Source organism: Podarcis gaigeae (assembly GCF_964106915.1).
Source record: "Podarcis gaigeae genome assembly, chromosome: 9".
Taxonomy (NCBI): domain Eukaryota; kingdom Metazoa; phylum Chordata; class Lepidosauria; order Squamata; family Lacertidae; genus Podarcis; species Podarcis gaigeae.
Genome location: NC_139685.1, coordinates 40,808,342 through 40,833,591, shown reverse-complemented (window position 1 = coordinate 40,833,591; position 25,250 = coordinate 40,808,342). Strand labels below are relative to the sequence as shown.

Sequence of the window (25,250 nt, the reverse complement as noted above, 5' to 3'; positions counted from 1 at the left end):
CGAAACAAGACTGTTTTGGCAAAGGGAAGCTGCAGTAATGTCCTCATTCCTCTCTGATTGTCAGAGGTCAATATAGGTTTTATGGTGTTAAGCAGGCTGGAAGGGACTGCATATATCTCTTGGTCCTGATAACTCTGTAACCTGCATGCTGCAGAGATCTACAAGACCTACCTAGGCCTAGCCCTAGAACATCTCTCATAGTTCCCCATCGTTTGCTCAGATTACATTACCCAGCAGAGTTTTTGGTCATAAGCAACAGTTTTACATTTTATCTGCCCATATTCCTAGCTTGCCAGACCAAAACACTACTTGTTATAAGCAACACTATTTTACAACCACACTTTTCCTCTGCTTACTTTCTTGGACCCAGTCAAATAGCTTGCTACATCAAAACACGGGAAAGATCAAAACTACACCAGTGCCTTAAAAACCTTCCTTAAGTGCAGGTGCTCACCTTTAAAGCTCTACACTTGGGACTAGAGTACCTTAAAGAATCAGTACCAACCTGTCTTTACAATGAGATAATCTTCAGAGACTGTCCTCCAAGTATCCCATCAGCTGATGCAAGATAGGTGATGGCCAGAGTGGCTTCTCAGTTGTGGTACCTCTTCTTTGAATTCCCACTCCAGGAAATCTTCACATTGCCATTCTTTTGGCACCAGGAAAAGTCCTTTTGATTCTTGAATTTTCTGTATCATTGTTTTTGATTGACTATCAATATCATAAGTGCATCCTCTCTTCAGCCCCTCCCCCCCCCATCTTGTGAAAAGCCTCCCAAACAGCATTGGTTGGGGCATGGTGTGTGCAGCAGGGAAGGAGGGCCTAGAAAACTTGTCTTCTCTGAATTTTACCTTATGATTCCAGTGATTTGGGGTGGTTCCTCTTCCTCATCCCACATTGAAGGAGGGACCCACTGGAAAGGTTTTTGAGCATCACAGTGAGATGAAGCAGGGGACTGGAAACATATATTGTGATCCAAACTATTGTATTTTTGACTATGTGTGTGAAAACTGCATTGGAAACTTTTGTGTAGGTGACCTATAATTTAATCAACACTAAAATCAACTACTCCATTAAGTAGGGGAAGTGCAGGCATGCAAAGAAGTATTCCAGTAGATAAAAAGAAATCGATTAGAATATATGCAAGAACCATCATTGTCATGCTGCAATGCTACCATTAATATGAATCTACCATTGTGCCCCATCTGGCCCGGTATTTGACAGACAGCAATCTATCAGGCTGAGTTCCTGCCCCATTTGTTACCTGAGATCTTTTAAACTGAAGACATGAAAAATTGATCCTGGAGCTTTCCACACAAAGCATGTGCTCTGCATCACTGAACTATGACCCATTTCTCCATATGTTAGTTAGGCTTGGCTTTGTCAAGGTTGCATCAGTATAGTCCAGAACTCAAAGCTACAGTTGCTGGTCGTTGCTGCATTCTTCTCTGCCATTGAGTTACCAGGGAGGTTACTGCTAGAATTCTGCATTTCTTGTTCCAAGAAGCTATAAAAATGGTTTTGAATGAACTTCCAGGAGTGAACATAAGTTGACATATGACATAAGTGAGGACAATTCCATATTTTGCAACTGCCCTTCCCCACCCCCCGGGCCAATCCCTGTTTCAAGATACCTCTCCCTGGTTGATTATTTCCTCTTACTGTATACCAAATTTCCTTTTTGATTTGACCTTTTAAATATTGTGCACAGGTAACATTGCACTCCTTTCTCTTTCACAACCTTAATCCAATGTATGTTAAATGAAAGTAACAGAATTATAGGTCAGTCAGTAGACTATGAGACTCTCAAGATTGCTGGTTTGAGCCCCATATTGGACAAGAGATTCCTGCATTCCAGCTCTACATTTCTATGAAAATAATAATATTAGAAACCAAGTTCACAATGATTATTAATAAATTCACTCATGATGTGGTATCATTGATGAGAAAATGGTATCAAAAATCTGTGTAACTAGCTCATAAACCATTCTTATATTAAGGAGACAAAATCTGATCTGAAAAGAACCAACCCACTGAGTCACTCCGCCCATCTAAGCAAATGTATGGCAAATGTAGGGGAACAAAGGTCAGGTTATGAGAGAATGGTTGGACAATGCAGAGGTCAGATTCTGGCAAGTCCAGTAAAGCAGGTAGCACCCTGGATAGCTCCGAATGAGGTTAAAGTTGAAGCACCAGAGAAGGCTTCAACAAGCAGCAACGCTAGACTTAAACAGAACTACAGGTCCATCTGGGTATCTAGAAGCACCCTCAGTGACCAAAGCTGCTTTGATTAAAGTTGTGACCGAGTTAACAGGGAATGCATCTGGTAGCAAGCATATGTCAGCTGGGATTTCAGGACTGGAGCTGTCGGAGCCAAAGAACAGCAATAGGACCTTTTCAGGCCACAGAGGTGTGGGCCAAATGAAAGCGAATATTCTTAGGAAACTGGATGACATAAAGCCAATAATTTATTGTACAGCTATTCTGGGCTCCTGAGGAATCACGCCATTCAGGCAACCCTATTTATGACCACTTTTTCTATTAAGAATGAATAGTGGGGGGAAATGGGAATGGCAGAAGGGAGATGATGAACTGGAAAACAAGACTATAGGTGAAGGAAGAAGTGCTACAGAGAACAAATGGAAATAAAGAAAAATGAGAGGCATACGTACATTGTATATGCCAGAATAATAAGGTCTTTTAGTTCAAACACATTTAGTATTTCACTGTAGGCTGTAGCTCTTGTTTCTCCCTTCCCAAGCTTTGGCATCACATTACTCTGCTGGAACTTGAATAGGGGTCCGCAATGCTACTCTTGATCAGAATGGCAATCCATGAATGAAATATAGCTACATCATAGCCCCGAAAACCACTCAATCATGCATAATATATGCGACAAAATGCTTTGGTAATGGGACCGTAGACAGCTGTGCTTTGCTTTCGAGAGAAAAGAGCAACTCTTGCAAGTTTAAAGTAGGCAGAATAGCAAGAACATGTCATGGATCATCACTCCGGGGCATATTTTATATATTATATAGCTAGCAGTCCATTAAAGTGCATTTTCCAACAATGAAACTTAACGGATAATATGTGGCTTAATAGGTTTGTAAAATGTATTTGGGGAACAGGGTGTGTGTGAAGGAACAACAGGCTTTAGGGCTCATGATAAAATCATCCAGACATCTCAGTGGTTACTTATAAATATGAAAGCTGTATCTCTGCACACCGCTGAAATGAATATCCCAGATCAACAAACTGATAAGAGCCCTATTTTAGAGCTACTGCTACATTCCAGCTGTTTTGCCTCCTTCAAACCGTCAACATATTCCATACAAGTGCTATGGTTGCTGAAATACCAGCCAACAAATGACAAAATGTCAGTATGAATGTAGACACCCACGTCAGAGATAAAAGAGGCACATTACATTCCAGTGACCTGTTGAAAAAGAAATTTGCTGGAAAGAAAGTCAAAGCATAATTGAAATTATCTTGAAGAAGTCTAGCTTCTTTCTGCAGAAGTAGGCATTTTGACTGCATAGATGCCATGCATAGTCTGTGGGAGATCATTTTCTATACATGCCCTAGCCAGGGTGGCAATGAAGCTAAGCTAAAAGTCTTTTAAACAAGCCTTGCAGAAGCAGGATCTGTATTAGAGGTTCTGTTGTATTTTACACCATGGGGTGGCTTCCATGGAAACATAAGTATGGGAAAACAACCTCCACCTCACCCACAGCAATAAAATCAGAACTCATGCAGCAGCTAGACACACTGGGAAACATTCTGGGAAACGTGCTTTCTGTTAAAGAATACTGATACCTGTATCTTTTGGAAGACAGGGGAAAGGCTGGGTGGTCCTCTAGTTGAGCAAATATTTATAGTGCTTCTTACATCTAGTGTCCAGGGATGGGGAACTTGAGAACCTCCAGATGTTGTGCAACTCTGACTTCCTTCCCCTTCCCCAATCCTTACCTAAACAATAGCTATTAAATAGCCACTGGTTGTATGGCACCTTCATATTCGATGGTGGTATGTAGCTCACTTAAGGTTATACATGCCACAGGAAAATTGGAAAAAGTATGAATACATAAAGCAGTATTTGAAAGTAATGGCTGGGTGAGCAGGAGGCGTCATCTTAAAAATATTTTGTTAAAGTGAAGCCAGGACTGTGTATAACTGCATACTAAGCTGTCTTATATTGGTAGAAACACACAATGACTCAGTCTGCCTACTATCAGGCTGCCTGTTAATACTAGCAACAGGCAGCAGCTCACAAGAATCTTGGGCTGTGGTCTTTCCTAGTCCTGCTATGAAAGATCCATGGGAAAAATGGACAGCAGGGATCAGCTCTTGTATGTGCTGTCTGCATAGCATGGGCTCTGCTGAAGAACCACCTGATCCCTTCTTCACCAAGCAGACCTTTATGTCTTTATGCAGAATGTGTATTAGGTATCTTGAAACAGACTGGTAGAAAAATGTAAGAATTTGAGACGCGGCTTTTAAATAGTGGTGGCAGCCACAGTGGAGGAAGCCGCTCGGGCGCATGGGGCGGTGCGCCCAGGGACGGGGCAAGTCACCCATAGGGGCGAGGCGCACTGTGTGGACTCTGGTATCTGCCTGCCTCCTCCCACTCAGCGGCTCTACAGCTGGGGGGAGGCAGCGGGAGGACCATTTGGGCAGTACGGAGCCTGCGTATGCCCAAGCCATCGCGTCTCTCCCAGGAGAGATGCGTGGCTTGGGCGCGCTGCAGGTCCCGCGGTGAGTGCCGCCTGGCATTTTGTCACCCACCTCAGTGGTGACACCTGGGGCGGCCCACACCCACCGCACCCCCCTTCCTCTGCCCCTGGGTGGCAACACCTTTATATTTCAAATGTTTCCCCTAAGTGTCCAATGTAAGCTTGCACATACTTGGGATCTGTCCCTTCCATTCACCAAATTTGAATTTCCGTTTAATCAAAGACAAAATTGAAGAAGGAAAAGGAGGCAGAACACAACCAAGATTTTTAGTATTACCACAAACGCGGGACATAAAATATTCTGGGTGGAATTCAACGTAGCACTAAGAAGAGCATTCCATCAGCACAAACATTTGTGCTGGCCCAATGGAACAATCTCCCCTCTCCTCATCCTGCGCAGGCTCTCTGACTTGCCTGCAAATAGGTCTGAGATGTGGTTAGTGAGTGGTATAACTGCTGCCGCCGCTGCCACAAAGGCACTCTGCTCAGGTTGTTTTGTAGCCATTTCATTTGCAAATCCTTCTTACACAGTCTATTGCTACTTTCTTTCTCTCTCAGCTTTCCGTAGAGGCCTTTCCTGCTCCCATAGGGACATGATTTGGGAGAATGACATTATGTCTTTCAGTCAATCAAAATACATAACAAGATTAAGAATGAATTCTAATACTCTGTTCTCCATCTCAAAATTCTTTCAGAGGAAACTGTTAGAACTTCAAGAAACATGTTTGTATACAGTGCAAATTGCATTTGTTTTGCTTCTATCTTACCAGCATGCTCCAGAATAAAATCTTTGGATATTAGCCCCATGCGAAATTCAGTAAGGTTCATTAAGCAAGGCAACAACCCTCAGAAAAGGAGAAAGAATAGTTGCTCTTGAGACAGTTTTCCTCACAGATTCTTAAATTTTAAGAAGTTTCTTTAAAATTGAGTTGTGAAAAACAGCTTGTTAAAGACCTTTCAGTAAAATTAAACTATGATTGTTTTAAGAATCTATGTGTCTGCCAAATCCTATGCTTGATCCAAACCTAAATGACGGCATGTATTGAAAGGAAGACATATTAACATGAAAAAACACATTTTATTGCACTTAAGTTATAAGAAAATAAAATTTCTAAGTGAATCAAATCATAGACACAATCCCTTTAAAGGTTGTTTTCCTCCATCCTGTCAGGTTGTTACATAACTAAAATTAACAAACTGAAATCTGATTTAAAAAAAAAATCAGACTATAAATAAACCAAAAAGGAGGGGGGAGGGGAAACAAGATCGCCTAGGATACAGTGTTAAACCACTTTCACAGTTCAGCTTGAGTTGTGGCTCTTGGAGAATGAGGCAAACCAATTGATAATTGCATTTTTTTTTCATGTGACAACTTTACCACAAAAACCAAATCGCTTTTGCTTGTCAGTTCCTCACCACCACAAAACTGTAACAGTCATTCTTCTCAAATTCTGTAAAACACTAAGACTGACCAGCAATTTATTTTCATTGTTGTATGCTTCTTTTTTTTATAAAACATCTTGTCAGTTTCATTATGTCTGTTTATTCCATTCACCACAGCCCTCACAAAGAAACGTTTCCCCACAGAACAGGCCGCAAGAGCTTTGTTCCAAGGAATGTGTTTTAATTTTTGCCCAGAAAAAAAAGAAAAGAAAAAAAAGAAAGAAAAAGCTTTGCACGCACTCTCAATTCTTTACTTGCAAGCAAACTTCACTCTAAATTATCTGAAACTCTTCCACTCTCAGCCTCTTAGAGGCACAGTTGGCTCAAGTTTCAGTGGCAAAAAGTCTTTTTTTTATTTTCCGTAACCAAACTAGAGCAAATTTGGAATTCAGTCTGGGACTAAAACGTCACAGCAGAAAAAAAATAAAAATAATTTGCTTTTTTTCCTTTCATTTAGCAGCATAAATAAGTTTGGCCACTGGGAATACAGTACAGGGGTGGGACAACAATCCCAGAGTTGAAGACCTACTTCTAGCACCAGCATCATGTATTAAAACCATCTGAGGAATCTCCAAATTCTGGACAACTTGCCACCTCAGAGCAACTTATGCATTGAAGAGCATAGATGGAAGCAACAGTTAATAAGATCAACAGAGGCTAATACTGTGATTGACATTGGCAATGGTTGGCAAAATCAACATAAAAAAAAGCTGTAAAACTGTACAAAAACAATTCACAGTAAGATTTTAGCTTTTCCACACATGGAAAGGACTCTTTGCTGTCACAGATGCTCTCTTCTTTGAAAGACAATCAGTAACTAATAATGGAGGTATGAAGCTCCTTTCTAGATTTCCGTGGTAAAAGGACAGGGTTAACAAGAATCGTAACAACTTTTTAAGTTTCCACCATGCTCAACGAGCACTGAGAGGAACACACAAAAGAAATAATTGCACCTGGCTTGATTTGGAAAGTCATATTTTGCAAAGCTGCCCCCATTCAAAAGTGAAGCTTTCGATGTAATGAGACAGCAAATGCCTCTCTTGTCAGTTACAGTTCGTCAACTTTGTGTCTTCTCCTTCGTAGTCTGTAGGTCTTTAGGATCTGTTGCCCCAAGCCAACATCCTGCACCACCAAGGACAAGGGATTTTTTTTTTCCTTTTTGCAGAGGGAGGGAGGGAGGATAGAACATTATTTGCATTTCTGGACAAAATAATCTTTTCAAGCTTCACTTTATATCCACATCAAAGTCCAATACCAGCAGCTTGGTTTCCTCAGTCCCGTTCCGGCTTCCAACTGCACAAACTAGCTTCGTGTTAGAGGCTCTGATCCGCCATACCACACCTCCACTGCCTCCGCTTTCCAATGTAACCAGATTTCGGATAAATTCACCAGTTTTTAAGTCCCATAGTTTTACAGTCCCATCATCTGAGCTGGTAATTACAAAGTTCTTGTTGAACTGTAAACAGGTCACAGCACTTTGATGCTTGTTGGGACCTAAAGCAATTGAAGACATGAAACAAAGGAGCGTCAGACAGAGGCTAGTGTGTAATCTGTTCAATAGATCAAAAACAGAAAGTAGAGGAAAATTTGCCAGTAGCCAATGAAGCAACTGAAGAAGTACTCCTCGCTCAAAAACACCTTGTCAGAGAGAAAAGGAGAGAGAAACCTATAAGAAATTAACAGCTGTCATAGTGCTGCACTTTACACACCTGAGGAAAAAGCATGATATACAGTGGCAGCTTTCTTTCTTGGGCAAGAAGAAAGAGAGCACAGAAACTGAGTGTCATCCTAGAATGGCTTGTTTAAAGCAGGCTGGCAGTGCTTGTCCATCTTATTTGAAGATGACCTTGCAAAGCTATGCAAACTATAGAAGGAGGTGCCCATGGGGAAGGCTGCTCGTCTTTTGCCATCTAAAATCCATCCATGGTGCTTTTCCAACTAGAGGAAAACCATGCATCCCTGTGGCAGTTGTGTGAGTCATTCTTTCATGTAGCAGAGAGGAGAATAGAGCAGTGTGTGGTGCGTTCTTGATTTTTATTTGCAAGACTGCCTTCTTAATGACATTTTCTCATCAACCCACATAAATAACCAAACTTTAACGAAAGGTTCCAATCTGAGAATAATAAGCAGCGTATTTGGCTTAACTGCATGATGGACTGTCCATAATAACTTATGGATAAAAGCCTGTAAAGACCATACTTCAAACCTGATAGTTTGTTAAAAAAAACCAGACTCTTATTTTTAAAGACTTGTTTTGAAAAGAATATGCCTACATATCTATGCATATATGTCCACGCAATAAACAAAAGAAACGCTAACATTTTTCTTTCCCTCCCCCACTCTTCACCTTTTTAAATGCCACACGTACTCTGAAATCATTCTTTTTGATTTATATGAATAGGCAGTGTGTTCTTATGTACTGTCTGCCTTTCCAATTAACCTCCAGCCACCAGAATGTCTCAATAACCTCCGAATGAAAATAATGAGTTGCTGTTTTAATGACTGCATTTTTTCAGATTAATGTGGTTTATTAGAGTAAATAAATTAGATTAAATAACCTGACCAAATTTTCAACTGTCTCAGACTGTTTTCTTCAGCAATAAATATTTCTACTAGATCAGTGCATAACCACCGACAGTCAGTGCATAGAAATATGATGCCCAAGGACAAAGAGGGAGAATATGTCTGATTCTGGAGCTTTGTTTTTCTTGCTTTATTTTATTTGTTAAAATTTATGATCCTTTCTTTTCTTCAAAGTACTAGGTACTCATTTAGAACACAGCTTGGCTAAATGTACAATTGAAGCACTTCTCTAGTGTTAATTTGATCCTGTAGAATACTTCAGTTTTAATTACGCAACATGGCCAGTTGGTCTTTTTCCAGAGAAAGGTTCCAAGACACGCAGACATTCTGCTCCTGCAAGGTGTCATTTGAAAGCCCAGGGCATAATATCCTGGTCAGAAACTGATTCTGTAGGAAAACCATATTTGGAAAGAACTGAGGGAGGGGTGGAGTCAAAGTGACCCACTGCAGAGACAAAGTATCTTTTCTACCTTTTGGGTGGCAACTTGGGGTTTGGGCAGAAAGCACTCCAGAATGCTTCACTGCCATAGATGGGCAATTATAAATTCAGACAGGATGCTTACGCGTGTCAAAATTCCTATGACCTCTCTCAATGGCTAAGTATTTAATTGCTTAGGAAAAACTAGTTCCTTCCTCTTTGCTATTATAGCATATTTGAATCATTTATTATACTTTTCTTGCCAATGAAAAGAAACTATTACAACAGAACAACTCATTCAACGATATCAAGAGAGAACAGGAGAAACAGAGATAGAAAATGCAAAAGTGGGTATTTTCCCCCATATTCATTTCCCACCAGCAGATGAGCCTATCCTCTTTATTGTATTCAGATCTTAAGCATGTGTTCAATTTATAACCACATTTGTAGAGTCGTTAATACTGTGCTGTCCTGTGAGAATTTTACATTTAGTTCCATAAGACCCTGAGAAGCTTACCTTGCAATGTTTGTAAACACTGTCCTGTTTTGATATCCCAGATTTTGACTGTAGAATCTGCATTCCCAGAGACAAGAATGTTGTCCTTGAGTTCCATCCCACTTGTTAACGACTGGTGGCCTGTTAATGTGTGAATGCAGTTTCCGGTCTCTACATCCCAAACTCTGATTGAAGTGTCAAGAGACCCACTCACCACGTGGATACCATCAAACTAAGGGGGGAAATTTGAACTAAATTAATATATTTTTATTGTTTAAAAAAATCTGTAAACATTGATTATGTTTACTTCTGCAGTCCCATACATAGCTAGATATGTACAAAATATAATAATAATAAAATTAATAATAAATTTTATTTATACCCCACCCTCCCCAGACAAAACCGGGCTCAGGGTAGCTAACACCAGGTATAAAAACAATTAATTAACATAAACTTAAAAACAAGATTAAAATACAACATTAAAATGCAGCCTCATTTCAGTAGAAACTCAAATCAAAAACTTTTTGGGGATAAGCATTTCTGATATACTTTCAGAAACAGTAAGATCATTTCAGATTGCTCACTGCTGCCTAAACCCGGCTTCTCTGGTTTAATTTCTTGATATCCAAATATATGCTACACTGTGACTCAAACTGCACAAGGAGCTAGTCCACATGTATCTGGAACAAGTGACTATGGCCAAACTAGCCGGAACCTTACTTACAGATACACAAGGGTTTCCCTAAATCACAAAGATGATCTGTAATATGTCCCACTTCACTTTCAAAGAGAAAAAGGCTAATCTAGAGCAATGTTTCACTGCATCCTTGTATATTATTTTAATATTACCTGTTAATGATGTGTATTAAAAAATTATTTTAATACAGTTGCAAGCTTTGATTGGTTTAAATATATAGCTTGATCAACCAAATATATCTTGTCCTTGCCTAATAACAAATTAAGATTGAAAGGCATACAGCAACAGCAGGAACAGCCCCTACTCCCCCAAGAAAGAATCCTTAAAAATCTGGCATTCACCCCAAAATACAGACTGCTGAGAACCACAAGGAATCAAAGCATACAGTGATGAGTTAAAATGTCAATACATCTTAAAATGATAAATATTAATATTTCTAATATCATGCTTATTACCTTAATAGGAAATATTTTACATTAATAACCATTGAACAGATGGAACAATTAAATATGGTGCTCTCATCTAGTAATCAAAGCTTTGATTAAATGGTTACTTATTTCTGTCCCCCATTCAATCCTCTCAAAGAAGCAATTAAAGTGAAGTTATATCAAAGAGCAAATTTATTGGCGATGAGAAATATCCTCGTCAAACTCAAGAGAAGAACCTAAAAGTTTCCTTCCTCTATGAGAAGGCAGGCCTTTGCAGCCTTTAGATCCAAAATTAAATTAATGTCAGATGATGTTTTCATTTATTCTTACACTACCAATGATGAAAGGATGGGCTTTGTAAATTATAATGATAATTTGAAGGTTGTTATATGCATCACATGATTAAAGTGGTACATCTGTAAATGCAGAGGTTTTCATATGTAGCAAAGTAACAAAGCAGACAGACTACAGTATTCAAATAAACTCTATTTCCCCAAGGCAGTAGCAAAGAGGGGTAAAACTCATTCCGCACATGAGTGAAACTCATCTTGTACTTATGGAGGGCCTACAGGATTATTTACTCATTATATATAATGTGCATGTAAGTCTAGTCCAAGAGTTCTAGCATATCTAAGAATTGCTGTTTATTCTTCTGCTTAAGCTTTTTCAGTCCATACAGTGCTACAGTACCAGTGGGCAAGCTAAAAGACCACCTCTGAAATTCAAGAGTGATGAAAGACATGACCAAGCAATTTAGCAGATGAAATGAATTTATCTGTATCAATTAAGCTTTATTCTATTTATCTTTTAAATTGTGCTATTTTTTTACAGTTTTATAAATAAGTTTTTGGCCTGCAATCATCAAAACCACTTACAATCCTTTTTGAAATATTTTCATTGAATTTTCCATTATCCTAATTTAATACGGTCCATTTAGAATACTGGATACTACTTTAACTCTGTTTTAGTAACACCAAGTTAATTAACAGATGGACCCCATTTGTTTAATTTTTCATATATTACATTTTTATCCCACGCTTCTTTTAAGGAGTAAAACTGTACACATGCTCCTATTCCCTAACCCCTTTCATTTTATCCTTACAACAAGTGAGTTTTATGCTTAAGTGTGGGCTGTAACCCAGATCTTCCAGGATAAATTTCACAGCACAATTTAGCCACTAAACCGCATTGACTCTCAAGGAACCAATTGTTCATTGAACCAATGCAGCATCCATGTCTAAGGAAAAGAAAAACTGCACAATTTGACACAGTTCATTTAAAAAGCCTCAACAATGCAACCTCACAAGTGATTCACCAAGTCTCACTCTCCCAGACACATCAAAATCAGAGAAAAGGGAAACACTGTAAATTTAGACTTCCCTTTTTGTCCTGTCTCCATCTTATACATGGCACACCTTGATCTATTTTAAACTGAAATAACTATGACCCAAAAGATTCAATTAGAACATATCATGCAAATTAATGATGTATACATACATTAAACATTTTAGCAGAAATTTTATTTTAAGCATGTGTGTGTGGCAAGGAAAACAGTTAACATAAAACTCCTATAACTCAACTTTTTATAATTACCAAATTAAGTATTTCAATGCTTTGTATATTAAGTATATTAAGACCTCTTATTTGGTTAATCCTGAATCTGTGTTCTATTTTAATTATTAAAAATATTTTGTAAATTGCCTTTCTACCCCAAAGTAATATTAAACATTAAAAACAGCAATAACTACCAAAATTAAAAGTAAACAGAACCATCATTAAAACAAAACCAGAGTGTGGTTTTGTTGTAGAGTTTGGTAATGGATAATTTTGGACTGTGGTTTGTATGACTGCAAGTGCTCCCTTCTGGGAAGACAGACAGGTTTTAAATGAATGAAATGTAAGATAAATGTGGATACAGTTGACCTTTCCTACAATGCAAGCGAAGAACACTACCAAAGTTGCTCTCACAGCATTGTAGGAACACATTGTCAAGCTCTCTTTATTTAAAGCTTATAATGTAATTAAGAGGACTAGAGAGACAAAGGATGGAAGAGAAAGGAAACCAAGGATGCATAGAACATGGTTCACTTTTATTATTTGCTGGCTACTCAGCAAATATTCCATTCGGCGTCCATAACTATTAGTGGAAAACTGAAGGACACTTATAGCACCAGATGCAGTATGCTTACCTGTAATGAATAGACTCTATTAGTATGCCCTTGCAAGGTGTGTAGACAGGTTTCAGTTTCTGGATCCCATACTTTGACCATGAAATCATATGCTCCACTAACAACCCTCCTGCCATCATATTGTACACACCGGACTGCAGCTACGTGACCCATCAGAACATGTAAACACTGGCCTGTCTCTATGTCCCAAACTCTCAGGGTAGCATCTCGAGACCCACTGACAACTCTAGGAGGGGGGGAAAAAGAAAAACAAAAACTGCATTTAGTTTTATGTGGCCATTTTAATTGTATTTAGTTCAGACGGCTACCTAAATAAGTTCTATGTATAAAAGCAGGTAATTAACCCATTCTTATTGACAGACACAGTGGCTACAACCGTTGCTTCTGAAATCTTGGCACCAGATTTTAAGACTGAAAAATGTAAGCAAGCTTGGTTTTCTAATGCCACTTCTCATAACATATTTGACAGCCTTATCCTCAGAAGCAGCAAGCTGTTAGTAGCTTTGGGTCAACGAACCTATGTTTACCATCTGAGAATGTTAGAAATGAAGTACACCTGCTAATGTCCTTGAAGCAACATTACCTACTAATGTGGACCCGGACTTTAAAGATGTCTTTCCCCTTTAGCACTTCTCCTTAACTGGTACAGAATAATCAGCCTTTGAAGATTACAGGTTCATGAATGACCCCAGTTCAAAACTATAAGCATGTGTCACGTATCTTTTAATAATGGGTTTGCAAATTGATATTTTATTATTCTTTTTAAAGCAAAATTGCATCTGGAAGTTATCTTTAGTTCTCCCCTTTTCCGCTTAAAAGTTTTGCTCTATTTCTGTTTTAAGACCTGGCCTTAGAAGCTACAGCTCTGTCTACTTTTGATGCAAGAAATTCAGTGTTAAAAGGGCAATTATTAAATTGAGCAAAAACTTAAAGTAATGTTTAAACAAGCAGAGAAAGAAAGAGCCTTTCCTTTTGTCAATTAAAGTGAGGTAATTTTACCACACTAACAAGTAGGATGGCTATATAAGAAAAGAGGCTATTAGTAGAAAACAATTATCTGATTACATGATTAAATATCCACCTTGTGGTTCTATTCCTGCACTTTTCAGGTCTTCTCCCCCTTTTCTCCTTTGCAAAGTTTTCTATGTGATTGGGGGTTTTTTTTCTACAATTGTGCATAAAAACTCATTACAAATGTAAGGATCATTTATTCATTATTTATTTCAGATTGTATGAATAGATTTATATTAAAATATTAATTTTTGCAATTAATTTTTTGAAGCTTATATAAGTTTCATTGATTGAGTTGTCTGTTCCAGCTGAAATTTAATTAAGCTTGATTTAATGTAAAGTACAGGAAAGCTGAAGAAGTAATCAAATTACAATTGTTGATAAACAGTTACCTTTTTTCATGCAGGTGCATGCAACGCACAGTTGAGGTATGCCCATATAATGTATGTATACACTCTCCAGTCTCTGCATTCCACACTTTAAGGGTTCGGTCTGTAGATCCACTGATGATTATATTGTCCCTCATTTGTGATGACCAAACTCCACCTGTATGTCCAACAAGTGTTCTTAGACACTGAAAGCAAGCATTTGTCATGGTTACCATTTAGACAAAGAGGACAGATGACAAAAGATAGATGAATTTACCCAACTCTTCATACATATTTCACACAATGATGTGCTATAATTTGTTACAAAGCTACTACACTGGCAGGCAAGTGATTATATCATAATTCAAATGCAGCAGCATTGCATTTATAAATGGGAGGGGGGAGTGTCTCACCTTCCCCCATTCCCACACTGAAAAATGTAGGTCCTATCTGGATTTGTAAATTTTACATGAGGCAATACCTTTCATGTCAGGATTTTAGTGAAAGGAAAAAGCAGGTGTGGGTGTGTATAAAAGCCACAGTCAGTCCCCAACCCTCCTTCCCAACTTCAAACTGGATTGTAAGCCACAACTTTGAAGTTGCAGAGGGATACCCATGGCAACTGTACTGAGCTTCCAAAGTCCTCTGTAGTGCAGCTCCAAGCATGGACTGTGGGGAGGGAAGATGGGCACTGCCCCTGACTTCAAGCAGATGTACAGATAAAGGTCAAAGACCAGCAGCCTGATCCTAATCCTAGATGTATTAACTTCCAGTAAGTATACCAGTAATAGGTAGCATCTGCTCCTGAAGCCTACACAGCAGCACTGTGCTTTGACTCCAATGGGAGTTCGTCCCATTGGACACTGTAGACATTAACTGGATCGTAGTGAAGGGGAAAGTGGGGTTCTGGAAACCACAATTTGGTTGACTATCAAGGACAGCCATTATTTGTGACATCTGTTCTCAGTGAATTCTACTGAATGACTTTCAAGCTTTATTTTAAGTCTAATTCAATGCCAGTGTTTAACAAAAGTCTTACATTTGTTACTGAAGTTGCTCTATCTGCCATTTGAAATATGAGAAAACCAGCTTAGATAAAGGATTGCTAACAAATTACCATTGATAACATTGGATTCATATAAAAGAATACAAGACAGACAGAGAAACATTTAGAAACATGATACATGTTGGTAAAATATACATCAGGCACAGAAATGATAAACATATATTGATATTTACTGGAAAACATGTGGCAAATAATTCCATAGCAAAATTACTGTCAAAGAACTACCATTTATTTCTAATGGTGTATGAGTTGTGACTCTGGTAGAGCACACAAAGTAACTTATAAAAATACAAGTTTTTGTGAAAAAATCAAATAACATTTTCAATAGGACAAAGTGCATTTGAACCTATCATAGTTTAAAAGGTAAATAAATGTAAGAATACTACAAAAATATCCTGACATATAGTAATTATGAGTTGGATCCAGTAAACTGGGAGCCAAAGGAAGAGAATCTATGTTGCTGTTCTGCAAACATGTGCAGTAGAGTTCATGCAGTGCTGAGACAGTAAATTCTGCAGCATTTCTCAACCACCCAAAATAAACCCTCCAATCTCTTGCACTGGTGAAAGAACAGCTTTTAGTTGACCTGGCCCATATACTTTAAAGCTTTTCTTGTGCTTTTCTGATGAAGTCTGACTAACAGAATTCAAGAATTACTAGCCAGTTTGAGTTAACACTCAGTGGCCCGGCTCAGACATTAACTGGGATCTCTAGTTTAAAACAAACCATAATTCAGTTTCAGAATGGGATAGGAAGTAGCATGCAGCTAATCTATGTCTGATCAGGAAAACTTCTGTCAACATATTTAGGATGAATTTGATTAGAACACAATTAACAGTTTGGCTTACCTTTCCTGTAACTGCCGACCAAACCTTTAATGTATTATCATCAGAGCCACTCACTATTCGGTTGCCACAGAACTGTAGACAAGTGATCACATGATCATCATGACCTTTGAGCACCTGACAATATAGAAGAATTTACATATCACTACTACTCATGTATAGAAAGTACAGGTTGGATTCTTATAATTTTTTGTTGTTACTGCTTTCTACGCATACAGCTAGTTTACCAACAGGAACAAACTAGATTTCTCTTCTTAATGCTGCAATCTTTCTTGCTAACCAACAATTTTACTTTTTTTTTGTCTGTTGCAACCATGCAAATTAGCACTTACTTACTTACTTACTGCATGGACAAGTAGCTACTGACTCTTAACACCTTAACATCCACCTTAACATCATCTCCTATTACTGAAAAGGCCAAAAGCACAATCCCTGTAGCAACTATTTACATATCAAAAGGCTTGCTAGTATTTGATAGTATTTGATTCATAGGCTGGTGAATGATATGCTCTGGACAGTCCATATCATTTCTGGGAAGCAGTAAGGCACCAGTTGTAGTTCTTTCTTCTTCCTAGAACATGCTTGCAGCAATCTCCTGCGGTTTCCAAACAATGACAGATGCTGCATTTTTAATTTGCCTTAGTTAAATATTCTCATGGTGGTTAGAATTACTTAGTGCTTAATCTCTAAGGCATTAAAAAAAGTTTCACAAAACCATGACTAACCATAATACTATTGGATAAGTATTAATATATAGCCCCACCTAGGTTTGTTAGCACAAACTAAATTGTAATAAGTCATGTTAATGCCTTGGCATTTAGTCTGATTGGAGGAAGGAGTTGAACTCTTTGTACAATAAAAATTCCTTCCAGTAGCACCTTAAAGACCAACTAAGTCAGTTCTTGGTATGAGCTTTCGTGTGCATGCACACTTCTTCAGATACACTGTGTATCTGAAGAAGTGTGCATGCACACGAAAGCTCATACCAAGAACTGACTTAGTTGGTCTTTAAGGTGCTACTGGAAGGATTTTTTTTTGTTTTGACTATGGCAGACCAACACGGCTACCTATCTGTAACTGGATCTTTGTACAATATGAAAGAAGACACAAAACTTTTCATCAAATCAGGTATTACATTGTGTATGTTGGAAATTACTTCATTTTATAATGCAAATAATGAAATGCATGTCATTGTGATGCATGGACAGGATAGTGAGAGTCTTATGTATTTGCAGGATCCCCAAGTGGGGTGCAATGTGTCACAGTGTGCAGAGTGCTGCACTTTCTATGGGGCTCCTAAAGGCTTGAGGAGACCACTGGATTATAATATAAACCTGTACACTACTCCAACACAGGTGATTTCTCCGCAAGTTTCTGTACAAGCCTTTCAGACTATTTACTTTCCCCTTGACAACTGAGTTCCCATAATCACAACCCTGCATTGCAGGAGGTTGGATTAGATGATACTCAGAGTCCCTTCCAACTCTATAACGCTATGATTCTTGGTGACTGCATAATATAGCAGAGATACGATTCAAATGATGGATATATCAAAGGATGGGGTCATATAGGATATGTAAGCACATGCATTCAATGAATCTGGATCATATAGCCACCTAATGTTCTAAGAATAGGCAACACCCCAATACACACTCAATTTTATGTGTTAAAACACTTATGGCTATGACAAAAGATAATGGTGAAATGCAACAAATGCTGAAACCTGAAGAGTTTGAAAGTTCTTTTTAAAAAGTTTTTGTGTCTTTTAAAAATGTCAAACAATTTGGCTACTATTAAATAAGAATAAGCCACAATCCAACTTAATTCATTATATAGTGTTCTTTGTTCAAAGATGGTTACCTTAGGAGATTTAAGTTCTCCTCGCCGCCAGTTAGTATCAATTCTGTGCTGTCTGATGTAAGCACTTTTCCATGGACTATGAATAAAGCCTGGTTTTATTACTTTTCTCCTCTTGATATGTAATGGTTCATCAATTCCTATATTAAAATCAAAAATCAGAAACAGGCAACAAATGTCAGTTTCTTTTCTCTCACACCCTTCCTTCCAAGAGAATAAAACTATTAGCAAATTTTCTATACTCTAACAGTACTTCCCAGCTGATAACACTCCGTCCAAATCTGTTCTGTACTTTAATCCAGCCTTTTCCAGCCTGGTGCCCTCCAGATGTTTTAAGCTGTAACTCCCATCAGCCTCAGCCAGTATGGCCAATGGGCAGGGCTAACAGGATGTTCAAAATATCTGCTGGGCACCAGGTTGGCAGAAGGTGCTTTCACCAATATTCATTGCCCTTTTAAGTATCTAACTAAAAAGCCTATACTGGAGTATCTATCCACATATCCTCACCAATTCAATCCCATCATCTCTTCTTAAATATCAGCTGTTACATCTCAAAACTCCATTTTATTCAAAGATTACCAATCATATATTGGTTTCATTTTCAAGTCTTCCATAGTTCTAAGATTTGTTTTCTTGAGATCAGCAGACTGTTTCTTGCTGCTTATGTCTGCTAAGCTAACCCAGATTTAGTGTAGCATCTCATACTACTTATTTAATTATTTCCTTTGGGCACCTGGATTCAGAATTTTATGCCGCTGACACTAATTATTTTTTTAAAAGTCTCTTAAGTGCTTTTAAGCACTGTTTCTGCCAAAGGTTTTGTTATATCCCAGCTCAATGATTCTGTGATCTCTTTCATTCATTCATATTACAAAGATAGTCTTAGGTTCTGGGTTATCCTCTCTATCTTTACCCTCTGGTGCATCTCATCACTAGCTTGAAACTCTGGTTGCTGGAACATGTGGATAAACATCCACCTCTTGGAGTCTGTTTGTTCTCTAGCCATTTGATCTCACAATCCTAGCAATAAGTACCAACATCCTTTTTTTTATGTACAGAGAAAGCTGCTCCAATTTCATCCACTTGGTCAGCCTTTAACACAACAGCCAGGTTTCACATCTGGAGAGTCTTTCTTAAACTTATATTTTCTCCAGGGAAAAACAACAACAAGCAAGAGCTTATTTTTGTAAGTTGCCTTGAAGTAGTTTCACAAAAGTATATGGTAGAAAGGCACTGAATTTAATTAACACTGGCTTTCTGATTTGTTTAGGCACCTTTGAAAATTCTTACCTAACCAGATTGTGCAATTGATAAGAAACCACTAAAATAACCACTTCTTGCTTTCCTTCAAGGGATTATTGGCTAAGAACACAAAAAACTGCCAAATAGAAGTTTTGCTTGCACTTGGTAGGCTTCACCTTCTGAGTTTGTGGAACCCTCTATTTCTATTGGATTTAAAACAATTCTGCTTCCAAACCTTTACAGTTAATTAATTTATACAAAGTATAGTTAATTTAGCCTGCAACTGACACATATATGGATTTTTATTGCTGGTGAAGATACACGTACCACATAAACCAAGCACAATGTACAAAACATGTTGAATTGTTTTTCCATAAACGACGTTGAAAAATCTTATTCTTTAAAAAACCAACTTTAATGATTGAATTAATAGTTTAATGAACTTTACCCTCCTCTCTGCACTTCTCTCTCCACAGAAGATTGTCTTCTGCCAGAATTCTCCAGTATCGACATGTCTGTGCTGCCTGCAGCAGGTCCTTGGGTTCCAGGAATGAAAGCACATACAGAGCCAACTTAAAAGAAGAAGGAAAAAAGAAGCAGAGATTAAACTCATTCAGGCTGCTGTACTTCAGGGAATGTATTGTGTCTTGTATATTCATATAACCAAAGATTATCATAAGCACAGTGGATGCATTAGTAGAACAGACTGCTAAAATCAGAGAAACCAAGACAGAAGGATGATCTATTAAGACATACTAGTGCGGTCATAAATACCACGTGAATATGGGACAGAATTGATAATTTAGTTTAACGCAATGGCTTTGGAAAATAAAGTTTTCCGAGAAAGGCAAGCAAAACAGTAACTGCATAATACTTGTTTAACCTGTGTGACAAGGGTGTACCAGTATTCTCTGTAGCTGGATATATGAAGCAAGTGATCAAAGGTACATGGTCCAGTTACAGGAAAAAAGAGCAGGAAAATTTTGAAGACTTCAAGAAAATGAAAAGACTGTCCCTACTTCAGCAGTCTAACATGAACAGAGAGATAAATGAAGTTGGCAGTGTTGGACCAGACTGAGGTCTCAATGTATTTCCCATGGATTTTAAAGTTTAAAGCAGCAGGGTGTCTGATTTGGGAGGAAGTGTTTAACTGCACATCCTCCACTGCTCCACAGTGGTGGAAAGGGGTTAAGCACTTCCCCCTCTCAAATGTCTCTTGAATGTCTCTTGCAATCGCCTTTGCTAAGACTTAGAAAAATGTGTGTGCTGAGGTGGAGGAAGAAATGAGAGAATCACCTTTCACTTGTTTTGCTGCCTGCTGGCCACAAGGAACAGTCAGCAGGTAGCTGCCTGAGAAACCCTGAAAATGTGGAGGTGTGGGGGGGGGGGAATGTGGGAATCCTCCCATTGTTGCTGCATTTGTTTTGCCGCCTGCTGGTATATGAAGAAGGCAGCTGCTTGAGAGGGGTCTCAGCTGAATATGGGGGTGGGTGGAGGATACGGCAACCCTTTCTTGTTTTCTGCTGCATGCCCTACAGCAAGGATTGTTCTGAAGTTGTTGGGCAGAGGGGAGCCCAGGGCAGAGACATCATAATGACAACCTTGTTCCTGGCTGACATCAAGCAGACACCTCTCTTGTACTCTTTCTACAGTGCCTGCTTAAAGCATACAGTGGTGCCTCACAAGACGAAAAGAATCCGTTCTGCGAGTCTCTTTGTCTAGCAGTGTCTTGCGAAGCAAGCCCATTGACGGATTGGCGGATTAGCGCTATTAGCGGGTTTTAGCGGCTTATCGGATAAGTGGCTTAGAAAAAGGGGGGGGGAACCCGCAGGAACTCGCAAGACATTTTCGTCTTGCGAAGCAAGCCCATAGGAAATTCGTTTTGCGAAGCACCTCCAAAACGGAAAACTCTTTCGTCTAGCAAGTTTTCCGTCTTGCGAGGCATTCGTCTTGCAAGGCACCACTGTATTTGTTTAGGCAAGTCTATCCAGACATATAGAAGTTGGAATGTTTTAATCTTTTACTGTTTATTTTAATTCTTTTTAAATGTTTTGAATTGTTTTTAGCTGTTTTAATCGATAATTTTAATATTTCTTGTAAACTGCTTAGAATCAAATGGTATAGAAATTTTGTTAAACAAACAGCAATTAGATACATAAAATCGGTTTCAAATCCAATAATATTATATTGTTAATCTTAATTATTCTATAAACTAAATAAATTAAGGCAGCTTGAATACAGGCAGTACAAACTGGATACATACATAAAAAGGCAAGACAGAGTGGTGATCATTACATAGAATTGCCACTTTCCCATTGTCTCTCCCCCCACCCGCCCACCCGCCCCAAATCTATTAACTGGCTAGCATCCTATTTCGCAGCATTTCTTTGGAAATGTTCATCATGGCAACACTGTTTTCTTTTGTGTTTCGGTGGAGGCAAATTTAAAAATGAGAGTGCATTGTTTTTGAGCAGTTTTTCATACTGCAGTTTAAAAGTAACGTTTGAAATCAAAGAATGGTGTACAGTCAAACCTTGGTTCCTAAACAGCTCTATTTTGGAATACCGAAAACACGGAAGTGTTCTGGTTTTCAAATGTTTTTCAGAAGCCAAATGTCCAACACTGCTTCCGCTTGAGCACAGGAAGCTCCTGCAGCCAAACAGAAGTAATGCCTCAGTTGTCGAACATTTCGGAAGCCGAACAGGCTTCCAGAACAGATTATGTTCGACAACCGGTTTGGCTGTATTTAACAGATAGCTAAAGGGATGGATAGGAGTAATAAAAAAGGTAGGAGAGTGATTTAAAAACCACACAATTATTTCACAAGTCTCAATTTATGAGTGGTGTACAAGAGATTACATGTTAGGAAAAAAATGGGAAGTGGAAAGGGTCACAATAAAAGGGAAAGATTAAATGATGTTTAAAAGTCTTAGGTGGGGGGGCAATATATAACATGGTAGTTGTTAAAAGTAAAGTAGCCATTCAATCCCAGCCTTTAGGATATCAGAACCATTGCAGTAGCTGATACTGTTCCTCAAATGGCCTAATATTTCCCCGCAGTTTAAATCTAATGCCTTTGTGTGCCCTGAGGCTTCTTATATGAATAGTCACATGGTACATCTGCTCCTCCTGTAGTTGATAAAATCAAGGCTTCCTTTGTAAACACATGACAGCCACTCTCCCATGGAGGGATTTTAAACAGACTCTTTATCTTAGGAATAAAGGGCTTTATATACCTAAACATTTGTTTGATAACTAAAATCAACAACTGAGGAGCTAGACAATTGTGAAAGAGAGAGAAAATGTCAAAAAAGGCAAAAGATTTATACAATCTAAAGAGAAACCAGAGTATAAAAGAAAAATGTCACGGCAAAAACAAACACAAAAACCCAACAACCACGGGGTGCAAACAGCAATTCTTCTCTAGCTAAGAAATGATAAATAATTTAAATTACTGGTTTTCTATCTTATTTCACTGCATTTTTCATGAAAGAAGTGTAACAATTCCTAAAATAAATGGTACTCCTATGTGATTATTATTTTTTTTGAAAGTCCGCTCAAAAAACTAAGACTAGGGGGCAATCATTTCAGAAGGAGTGTAGATGGGTCAGAAATCAAGTTTTGAAATTTTATGTGGGCCGATTACATACAGACTCAAAGATTCTCAAATTTTGGATGAGACTGAGCATACTCAGGAAGCATCCATCACCAGTCAGATGCCTGGAGATTCTAGTGTCCAAGGTCTCCTTGGCCAAAAGACAATTAAAAGCTGCCACTGTGATTTGGAGGGCTTGTAAAGGACACTTCTGAGCATACTTATGAACACGCAAGCCTTCAGAAAGAAGTGTACAAGACCTCTGCTGCTGCCAGCTACTCATTGCCTGCTTTTCACAATAAAAAAATTGCTTAGCAAAAGAGTGTTGGCGGCTGAGTTCCCCTAGGCTTAAACTTCCAAAGCTCTCTCAGGCTGCCCTCATAAGTACACTTACTTATCCAGAAGTAGATCCCACTAAACACAGTGGCACTTACTTTGCATAAAATGCAAAGAGGAAAGTACCCTGAGCTCAGAAATGACACCGAGCTAATTACAAGGTGAGCTGGGAGCAGGGGGAGAGAAACAGAAAATAGAACTAGCACAAAGAAACCGCAGGCAAGTCAAGATTTCTGGGTTTTTGCAATCAACGTATGTATAAGGTAAGTAGCTACAGCAGAAACAGTACCCATAGAAAGAAACAATGTAAAAAACTATTATGTTTCACAAACTGATAGCTCAGTTAGTTAGAGCATGGTGCTGACAACGCCCAAGTTGCAGGTTCAATCCCCATAAGGGACAGCTGCATATTCCTGCATTGCAGGGGGCTAGACTAGATGATCCTTCCAATTATGATTCTATGAAAACTACTGTCGTGCTGCTATGAGAATGTGAGGATTTTAAGGAAATAGACAATATTACTATTACAGTTTATTACGCATTTCAAATTGTTTAAAACAGTTTAAATTACAGGAATAAGGTAAAATATTCACATACACTGCATTACATTGTACTTAAAAAATGGAAACCATCAAACAAAACCGGGGGGGGGGGGGGAATTCTGCCACGAAAAGCTACGCAAAATGCAGTGGATTTAATAAGCATGAGGGGATGCCAGTCATGCCGGGAAAGAACTCTTAGTGATTCTTCTCAACTCCTTTCCAGTCATATAGCATGTGATTAGAAAGCCTGTTCCTTGTTTAAGAGTCCCTTGTGCACAGAACCACATTAGCATTTTATGTTTGGCACTTCTGCACAAACAAATGTTTGCTCAGACATCAATAGCCATGCCAAGCCACAAGCAGCACATAGCCTCTGGAGCTTTTCTTGGATTGAGAAGGACAAGCCTGTAGATTTCTTGTCTGGATAAAATGGTGTACAAAGCCATGCAGAAGAAAAACCAGTTGTATAACCCTGCGGTTTATTCTCAAGTCTCCAGTCAGCTTTGTGGGGGAATCATGAAATCAGCTGCTGCTCCCGTCGTGTATTAAGAGTGGTCCAATGGTGTAACCAACCAGGCAAATCAAACTAACAGGAGAGAATGATCATATCCCCCTCTCTCTCATCGCCTGCCACACATCTGGCTCTTTTGTCTCATAGGGATGGCAGCACTTCCCCAGTATCCCTAATTTTATTTATCAAGGTGGTGCACAGCAAAATCACAGTAGTATCATAAAACTTTAAAATCTAAAACTTTTTAAAATACAGAACAAATGGCCAACAATGAATTCTTAATTGTACAGTCTACCCAAACCAATGTAATGTTACCTCTTGCACTGAAAAGGATATTTCAACCTTTTCCTCTGATTAGAAACACACACCTTAATTGTATGATATACCGTATTTTTCGCTCTATAACACGCACCCGACCATAACACGCACGTAGTTTTTAGAGGAGGAAAATCTGTAGTCATGCCACCCGCAGGCATTCCCTCCATAACACGCACAGACATTTCCCCTTACTTTTTAGGAGGAAAAAAGTGAGTGTTATGGTGCAAAAAATACGGTAAAATATAAACATATCTCCCACCCCCTGGCAACTTGGTCTCTTTGCTGCAGCCATAACAATGCCATTCAAAAGGTTATTTTAGCCAAACACTCTGTTAGAGAATTTAAGGCAAGTGTTTTCACTCTAATACTTTATTTAGAAAACTAGTATGAATATCTTTAGGTCACATTACATTCATTAAAGTAACCTTCAATAATTAATAAAAACTACAGGAAAGAGAGGATGTAACAAGCTCTCTCTAAGACATCATGCCTAGCATGATAGTAGGTGGTGATATTTTTCATGTCTTTGTAGTTATCCGCCTACCTACTCTCAAAAAGGAAAAAAGCGCATC

The 25,250-nt window shown here is 38.6% G+C and overlaps 1 protein-coding gene across 4 annotated transcripts in view; it reads right to left on the bottom strand.

Moving 5' to 3' along the window:
* Positions 1 to 5,791: 5,791 nt before the first annotated feature.
* The window catches only part of FBXW7 (F-box and WD repeat domain containing 7), a 118,296-nt gene continuing 98,837 nt past the window's right edge, over positions 5,792 to 25,250 (bottom strand). For all 4 annotated transcript variants that reach the window (XM_083755681.1, XM_083755682.1, XM_083755684.1 and 1 more), the window contains 7 exons: positions 19,825 to 19,948; positions 18,138 to 18,274; positions 16,281 to 16,394; positions 14,391 to 14,572; positions 12,988 to 13,213; positions 9,695 to 9,905; positions 5,792 to 7,670 (listed from right to left, as the gene is read on the bottom strand). In XM_083755681.1, coding sequence (XP_083611807.1) covers positions 7,402 to 7,670; positions 9,695 to 9,905; positions 12,988 to 13,213; positions 14,391 to 14,572; positions 16,281 to 16,394; positions 18,138 to 18,274; positions 19,825 to 19,948 — 1,263 coding nt within the window. In that variant the 3' untranslated portion in view covers positions 5,792 to 7,401. The remainder of the gene's footprint in view (positions 7,671 to 9,694; positions 9,906 to 12,987; positions 13,214 to 14,390; positions 14,573 to 16,280; positions 16,395 to 18,137; positions 18,275 to 19,824; positions 19,949 to 25,250) is intronic.